At 39.1% G+C, this 9,289-nt stretch overlaps 1 protein-coding gene across 3 annotated transcripts in view; it reads left to right on the top strand.

Annotated features, from left to right (window-relative positions):
- The window catches only part of frmd4bb (FERM domain containing 4Bb), a 374,294-nt gene that overhangs the window by 267,354 nt on the left and 97,651 nt on the right, over positions 1–9,289 (top strand). For all 3 annotated transcript variants that reach the window (XM_060835692.1, XM_060835693.1, XM_060835691.1), the window contains exon 7: positions 27–49. In XM_060835692.1, coding sequence (XP_060691675.1) covers positions 27–49 — 23 coding nt within the window. The remainder of the gene's footprint in view (positions 1–26; positions 50–9,289) is intronic.

The raw sequence follows: 9,289 nt of genomic DNA, 5'->3' as shown, positions 1-9,289 counted from the left end.
GCATTGTCCTCTTTCCAATTCCCCAGGAAAAGAAAGGCGATTACATAAGGTAAGCAATTAAAAAATATATGTATCTGTTGTGTTGAATTTACTCACAAAATTAAGTTGTGGAATGAAAACTGATTAGAAATTGGTGTATTTTTGTTTGTGATTTTCAAAGCTCCTTTGAGCGTTCCAACTGGATTACGTTTTTTTTCTGTATGATCGTTACTCGATCACTTACATTATTGGAGCATGAATGTAAGTTCCAGCAGATTTATTTTCCTACTTTAATGTAGGCGGAAGCAATGCCATAGACTCGGCCTGTTTCTTTTTTTTTGTCAAACCTGCAACAGCCCAGCCTCAGAAAGGTGATAAATACACCACGGTTGAATTATTTGTCAGCTGCTCGGTTTGTAAGCTTTATGTGTAGCTTTCTCTCTCACACACAGCTGCCCTGGTGGGGCCTCCCACTTCATACACTTGACCTCGCGGTTATTGGGAGGCTGCTGTATGAATTGGAACTGCTAGTCAAGTCTGCCTACCACTGAACATTTGGCACATTTATCCTTAAACGTTCCTACCCGGCGATGATAGTTTTTAAAACCATAATTTCAAACTGATAATTATACGTGTTTTTGCTGCCTGAACTGCTGTGCTCTTCCAGCACCACTAATCCAGAATTGGGTGGAGAGAGAACTGGCAGGAGATTGACTCGTTTGAAACAGTGTCCCTCACCCTCACCCCAACCTCAGTATGTTCACCATATTAAACTGCTGCAGTCCTGTTAAACACAGGATTCTTTTTCTCTGCCAAAATTGTGCTTGGAATTGAATTGGAAAAATTCTGCTTTATACTGATGTTGCCACCATACCATCTCCCTGCCTTTGCATGAATTTCTGGCCATTTGAAATCAAATTAGTTAAGTAAACACTATACATCATTTGAAAACACCTGAAGGTCTTTGTAGTAGTCTTGGAAAATACAATAAAGACTGTCACACCCTATTTGTGTTGGGGCGTAGTGACAAATGGAGTGTATACACAGCAAAGTGGTGCCTGTAACAAAGGTTCTAACCATTTTAAGTTTTTTTTAAATTCAAATACATCAGAAGTTGGAACTTGTGATATTTAAGTTTCTTCCAAACCTGAAAAAAAGTTAGGAAATAGGTTCAAACAGTGATGCGGTCTTGTGTCAGCTGCACCTCTGGTTCAGAAGGGTTGGGGCTTCAAGTCCCATTCAAGAGATTTGAGCTGAAAAACATGGGCTAACACTTCATTACTGCCCCATCATAGACATAGGCTTCCAGATGTCTTGCTAAACTGAGGCACCACCTGATACCTCAGGTGGAATGTTTAAAAATGTTTACGGGACAATTTTTTTGGTTTGAAAAATGAATGAGTTATTCTGTGTCCTGGCCAATGTCTATTACTCAGTCAAAATCATCATCCAACTGCACAACTTTGAAGTCATTGGAACAAAGATAAGTGCATGGGGACACTGGCACCTGCACATTCCCCTTTAAAGACACTCCTCACCTGAAGATGGGAAGTGTATTGTTATACTTCGTTGTTGGGTAATAAGCCTGGCATTACAAAACCCTCACCCCAAACTCCGTATGTTCACCATATTAAACTGCTGCAGTCCCTAATAGGGTGACATGTCACCACCTTCTCAAAGGCGACTTGGGATGACCAATCAATACTTGTTGTTCCACCTGTATCTTGTGGGGAGAAATTGAATATTATCTTTTTATTTTAAATCTCACTGCTATTTGTGGAAGTTAACTGTATGCAAATTAGATTCCACACTTTTAGATTAGACTTACAGTGTGGAAACAGGCCCTTCGGCCCAACAAGTCCACACCGACCCGCCGAAGCGAAACCCACCCATACCCCTACATTTACTCCTTACCTAACACTACGGGCAATTTAGCATGGCCAATTCACCTAACCCGCACATCTTTGGACTGTGGGAGGAAACCGGAGCACCCGGAGGAAACCCACGCTGACACGGGGAGAACGTGCAAACTCCACACAGTCAGTCGCCTGAGTCGGGAACTGAACCCGGGTCTCAGGCGCTGTGAGGCAGCAGTGCTAACCACTGTGCCACCGTGCCGCCCTTGCTGCATTACAACAGTGACTGTGCTTCACAAAATATTTCATTGACTCTGAAGCAGTTTAGGATGTCCTGCAGTCTGGAAAGGCTTTACATAAATGCTGTAGACTCCACACTTGTGAAGGAGTCGCTGAAAGATCCTATGCTGCATCTGAACTTGTGGAATATTCCACGATAACAAGGTATATTTGACTGGATTCTGGAGCATTACTCTGCTATTGTACTGGCATGGCAACTCATTTAGTAATGAGAAAACTCAGTCTAAAACTGTATTGGGATTTTGTAAGGTTATTCGAGTATAAGATAACCTCATGGCATAACATAAGCGACTTGGTTTATCATAACTAACAAATGTTTATAAAGTTTAATATCATGGAGTAGATGTGTATGTTGTGGGAAAAATACAAGTTTATTTATCAATACCTCTTGGACTCCTACACATTTTGTTGACTGAGCTGCAGAAATGAATTTGGATAATGGAATATGTACTTGAAATATATGTTATGCTTTGGATTATCTTTAAAATTGCAGGACATATATGCCAATTGTCCAGGTGCAGTTTTTTTTTAACATGTGGTCTCATTTCATTATGCATATTAATTCAAAACCTAAGTAACATCACCTGGTCACTATTACTTTGTTTTTATGACTATATTGATACTTGATTTAAAAACATGAATTTATTTTGCATTTTTTTTTGCTGCTTTGTAGTGCACACCAATATCCGCTAATTATTTGGAGTTAGTTTCATCATTCTCATTTCCCATTTGTGTTCTATCGCTAATGATTATGCTTTGTGTGTATGGAGCATTGCTGGAGTGAATTAATGATATGATTTTTGATATTTTTTTTCCCCAAGTTTTTCATCCAGTTAAGCTATTTGAGGAGACAAATGAAGATTTAGATTAGATTCTCCATGGTATGGAAATGAGCCCTTCAGCCCAAGTCCACACCGACCCTCCAAAGAGTGACCCATTCCGTTACCCTATATTTACACCTGACTATGGGCCATTTGGTATGGCCAATTTGCCTAACCTTTGGTAATTGTCACTTATACTCTAACTTTTACCCTTTGTAAACAATCCCTTGTTTCATTAGCAACAAATTGATAGAATGTTTGTTGACCCAAAGTTTTGAATGGGTAGTAACATTGTCATGAGAGGACCCAAAGGAAATGTGGCCTCTTAAATCCACCCTTTTCTTCATAAAGTGAAAAAGAATTGGCAGTCTTTTTTGATCTATTTTTCAATATCTACCGCAATTACCAATGATTCAAGTTGTATACTTACAGGCACCTTAAGCTTGCAGGCAGTGTATACTAACATCATCATGTAACATTGGGTCATTGTTCTGTTGATGCTTTTTTTATATAATATTGAGTTGCGCACATTAGCAGTGTTCAATTTTTCTCTTGCTTGTTGGCACAGATTTCCGTGTTTGACTGTTTGTTTCACTTTATGTTGCACTTTAGGTGTTAGATTGTTGAAAAGAATTGCTTTTATTAACAAAATTGTAAGTGATCTGCATGAGCCAACGTTTTTCTATTTTATTGAAAAGGTCATACGTTCAACATCAGAATAATTTTATATGGAGAAGTGGAACTTATTGGAATGTTGCATGCCTTAGTAACTTTGAATCCAGAAAGTCCTATGTACACTATGTATTAAATTTATTTCTGTAGTGATTACATGCTATCTGCCTGGAAGTTGAATTATATAGTCCCATTCATTTTGTTATATCATAATTTAGGAATATATACTAATTTAATTCCTTGACTCTTGACTAAGTTTTATTTTTTTTTAAAAAAAATTTGGCGTCATGGTGTGCTCATACACACAATCATTAGTCTGCACATGCTCTTGCAGGAGCGATCTGTGGTGCGTTTTCTATGTCCCTTCGTTTATTTTCATGTTCTGTTTTCTTTGAAGGCTGTTACTGAAGCTGTTTTCCTCACCTTGTTTCTATCATTATGTTGGGCAGTGTGTTCCAAATATTAACAATTTGGAAAGGAGATGTTTTCCTATTTTTCTTGATTTTTGCCAATCACACTAAATCTATGCTCATCCTAATTTTTAAAAACTTATTAAATCTTCGTCTTCTCTGCTCCAAGAAGAATAACTAGCTTTGTCCGACTATCCACGTATGCTCCCTGGAGCCATTCAAGTAAGTCTCTTCTGTATTCACTCCAAACCGTACATGTTCCTCCTAACACGTTGCCCAATGTGTGCGCATTTTGCTTAAAACTTGAAAAGTGGAGCTGCGGACAGTAGATGTGAAATAGGTTAATACTTTTTTTTGATGGTGTGTCTGAAGTGGTGATTGCGAATGCTGGTGCTTAATTATTTTTTTTTGTGAAAATTCTCGATTCGCTCTAATGTCTGGACAAGCACAATTTTTTTCGTAAGCCTCTCTCAAGAAGAGGCAAAATATTTTGGATCAATCAGGAAAGTAAGATAGCCTTTTTGTGGTCAGGTTGCTCCTGAGTATTCAACTGCCAAAGTAGTATTTTTATATTGCCTTGTAATAAGAAAATGCAGCATGCAATATGCACACAGCAAGGTGGTATGAATGACAATATGATGTTGACAGATTAATATGCTGAAGGGACATAGCTTACTTGTAATTATTGGGCAGGAAATTAGAAAATTTCTCTGCTACTTCATAGAAATTGTAGAATCTCTAGAGTGTGGGAAAGACTATTTGGCCCAATTAGTCCACAAAAACCCTCCAAAGAGTTTCCCACCCAGACCCATTCCCTTACCCTATTACTCTACATTTCCCCTGACTAATGTACCTAACCTACCCATCCCTGAACACTGTGGGCAATTTAAGATGGCCACTTCACCTGTGGGAGGAAACTGGAGCATGAGGAGGAAATCCATGCAGACATGGGGAGAATGTACAAACTCCACACAGGCAGTCGCCCAAGGCTGGAATCGAACCCGTTCCCCTGGCACTGTGAGGCAGTAGGGATAACCACTGAGCCACCATGCTGCCTGTGCACTGAGCCACTGTGCTCCCACAAAACACACTCTCGGCAGCAGTGGGATTCAAGCCCACGCCATCAAAATGGTTGGAGCATAAATCTAGTTCTTTAGACCACTCGGCCATGGTTCAGTTTTTTTTTATTAGTTAGAATCTAACCGATTAGCTCCTCAACTTCAGTTTTTCATTGTTTTACTCCTGATGTTTTTATCTATCAAAATTTGTCTTGAAACCTCTGGTGGTTCAAGCATCAGCATTTTTTTAAGAAAAGTTCCAAATCCCGATTACATTTTGTGTGCAAATGGGCGTCCTGAAACTATTCCTGAATAAACTAGCTTGAAGATTATGTCCCCTTGGTCTAGATTTTCTTACCAGAGGGCGTGGATTCTATGTTGTTACTCATCAGTTCTGTTTGAGTTTTACACCCCTTAATCAGATCACTCCCTCAATCTGCTATACTTGGATGGGAATAAAGTTACATTTTATGTACTGAGTTTTGCTCAACTGTCAACAATTGTTGAAGATTGCATCAGATCTAATGTGTCACACATCTTTTTGCCATCGGTGCAGAGCTCTTGGTGCTGAGCATGAGGGATTCTTATATCTGTTTAAATTTAAAAACAAAATATCTGATACATTTTCAACAGAGGGGCAGTGTTTGCAAAGCCATAAGACTCTGTTTCATGCTGACATGTTACTACAGGACTTGTTTTCTTGTCAGTGTTTTATGCAAAGTTTTGGTTCAACAGCAACTTGTGTTTTCCTTGTATATTACTCCTTTTTGAAAGTAGCAAAAGGTCCCAAGGTACACCACCTGTCCAATAATTGCAGATTAACTGCCTCCCTAAAGCATGTTTTCTGATCCCTATCACATTTGTCATTTGTGCCTTCTTGCTGTGTGAATGTTGAAAAACAAACAGCCGCTTGAGAGATTGCTGCATTGACCAAGAGGTTGGTCAGTGAAAGAGGTTTTATGGTTTGCCTTTAATGAGGAAAGAGTTGGAGGTGTATATGAAGAAAATTGCAGACCTTCAGGATCTTGGCAGTTGAAAACATGGCTGCTGATAGTGGAGCAGTTACCAAAGGCAAAAATTCCAAGCATCCAGATGTCACAGGCTAGCACAGGATGATCATCTCTTTATAGAGAGAGAGAGAGAGGAAAAAAAACCAAGTCCTTGAGAGGGATGGATAGGACTTGGTGTGAGTTAGGATCCTCAGAAATAACTGTGCTCTTCTAATTCTGGTTGACATTGCTTCCATAATCTTAACAGCTTCAACATTGGACAAGCAGGTCTTTAGTTTATAAGCCCCTCCAACTCTATCATGGAGACAAACCTCAACAACTGTCTCATTGCCTAGATTTTTGAGAAACAAAGTATTGGATGGCATCATGTTTAGAGAGTAGAAAATGGGAAGATAACCATGAGTGTATTGGTTTAGTAAATCATTACCAAAGGGCCCTTAGGCAATTAGGAAACGTACATGTGCACGCATGCTGTGGTGGCTTTAAGTGTTAGGGATTACTTAGGAGATGCACTTAACCATGTGGGCACTGTCTACACTTTGACCACAGAATGGAAGAATACAATATTTGATTACACAGTTGATGATCAGCAAGCCTATTATGTTTTTAGACCAGAAATAGTGAATTGTTCTGCTTTTGTTTCCTTGCAGTGTAAACATTTGTCTGTTGTATGACTGAGGTAAAGGAAAGTGATTCATTTGAGGAAGAAATTAGTAGGTATAATACAATGATCCAATGCTCAGTGTCTATTCTCATTTTAGTTGCAGAGTTTGTTGCTTTTGCATTGTCCAACTGATGTGATCACTATTAAATAAGAGCTGATGTGTATCCATTCTGTGGGCAAGAACAAAATGTTTTTTTGTTTTGCAAATTTTGCTCCAAAGCTGCTCCTGGCATCTCCATTCCCTTGGCAAAAGTTTAGATAACTGAAAAAAAAATCGCATTTAATGAATTCTTCTTATCTATTGATTACAGAGACAAGTAGATTTTCTTTGGACTGTGATTTAAAAACAAAATTTGAAAAGTTAAAATTGATATTATATCGTGGACATTTTATAATTGACTGGATAATCCAATAACTGAGCCAGGTGAATCTGTGGTATATCATGGATTATTTTTCTCATAAATGACCAACCAGCTTAACTCACTAATGGAATTTAAAAAGAGAACTGTCATTAGGATCTGGAATATTGTTGCTTTATCACTCCACTTCATAACCCTAAATAGTACGATAAGGGTGGACTTGGTTGGGCAAACAGTGGAATAGCAGGACTCTGTGTTAACAGCTGTGTTGATTTTTAAGGCTACTGCATCTGCAAGAGACAGGATCCTGAAGTTTGACTCTTGACAGCACAAACACTAACAGGCTTTTATAGACTGAAATGTGTAGCTATTTAGTGTATAGGTTTCTTCAAAGAAAATTATTACTAAGCTATAAGTCTGAAATTTTCTTTTAGCTTAAGGTCATTGACATTTATTTGTGTTGAGGTAAAAGCCAGTGTTATCTCCTGCTTTCAGTGACGACAGTTATTTTTAGCCGAAGTGGTGTGGTGATTGTGAGTTAGAGACTTGTCACGGCATTCAGGATAATGCAGAATGTCAAAAAGTAGTTGTATCAGTTGACAATTGGAGCAAAAGTTGAGGGGACCACAGAGAGAGTGGTGGAAGGTTTTGAGGAACACGGAGAGTGTGGATAGGAAGGCACTATTCCTGTTAATAGTGGAGTGATTAGCCAGGCAGCATAGCTTCAAAGTAAGGGGAGGCAGCTGGGGTGAGAGTTGAGAAATGTTTACACCAGAGGGTGGTTGGGGTGTGTAACTTGCTACCTGAAAGTGTGGCTGAGTCAGAAGTTCAACATTAGGTAGTATTTAAACATTCATTTGTGTTGCAAAAGCTTCAAGGGTGGGGAGGTGATGGCCTGGTGATATTATCCCTGGACTATAGATCAAGAGACCCAGTTAATCTCCTGGAGACCTGGGTTCAAATCCTACCTCGGGAGATGGTGGTATTTGAATTCAATAAAATCGTGAATTAGGAGTCCAATAATTACCATGTCAATTGCTAGAAAAATCCATCTGGCTCACTTGAGTCCTATAGAGAAGCAAACTACTGTTCTTGCTCTGGCCTACATATGACTTCAGGCCCATAGTCAAAGTCCTCAACTGTTAAACTGTTCTCTGAGCATTTAGGGAAAGACAATAAAACCAGTGACGTGCTCATCCTGTGAAAGCATACACACAAAAAAAGCCAAAAACTAGAAAATTAGATCACTGCAGTTTGATGTTTGTGGAAATGATGGGCCAAATGGTCACCTGTCTGGCATTAATCTCCTAGCTTTTAAAATGGTTTATGAAAGACAGCACATCAACAGCATAGAATTACATATGAAAATTAATTTTTGCACATTGCTAGTTCTTTGTAAAAGTAGATTCCATTTTGAAGTAATTCTTCTCACTTGCCCTCTCTTGAATCTTTCTATAATGTACACTATCTGCAGTCAGCTGTATGGCCTAGTCCCAAACCACCCAACAACACCTACAAAGATATCCAAGAAAAAAGCCTTAGGCACTTTTTTTGTATTGCGCTTCAACATCAGATCAAGTTTCATAAAGTGACCTCCATGTTGCACTCCACATCAAGATTCCAATCCATTGGTAAGTTGGGCTACATTGTTTAAATGGTGACGTTGAATAAAACTAGAGAATGCTGGCTATGCTCAGCAATCTGGCAGGATTACAGTGAGGACAGATAAATATAGTTTGTTTTTCATGTCCAATTCCTTTTGTTAAAAGTGGAAATGGTTAGCAATGGAAGAATTTTGAAGTAAATACAAGGTAGTGAAAGGTGGGGTGGGGGCGGAAGTGTGAAGAACAATATGGAATGTTGATTTGGCAAGAGAAATTAAAATGAGGGATAACAGCAAAAATTATTGGACAGGGAAAAGAAATAGAAATTGCTGGAGAAAACTTGGCAGCACAGTGGCTCTGGTTAGCACTGCTGCCTCACAGTGCCAGGGGCGACTGTGTGCATTTTGTACATTCTCCCTGTGTTTACATAAGTTTCCCCTGGGTGCTGCAGTTCCTCCCACAGTCCAAAGAAGTGCAGTTAGGTGAATTGGCGAGGCTGAATTGTCCATAAGTGTTCAGGAATGTGTAGGTTAGGTACATTAGTCAGAGGAAATGT

This window comes from Hemiscyllium ocellatum, chromosome 14 (assembly GCF_020745735.1).
Source record: "Hemiscyllium ocellatum isolate sHemOce1 chromosome 14, sHemOce1.pat.X.cur, whole genome shotgun sequence".
In the NCBI taxonomy this organism is placed as follows: domain Eukaryota; kingdom Metazoa; phylum Chordata; class Chondrichthyes; order Orectolobiformes; family Hemiscylliidae; genus Hemiscyllium; species Hemiscyllium ocellatum.
Note: the sequence above shows the minus strand (reverse complement) of the source record. Positions and strands in the feature narration are given on the sequence as shown.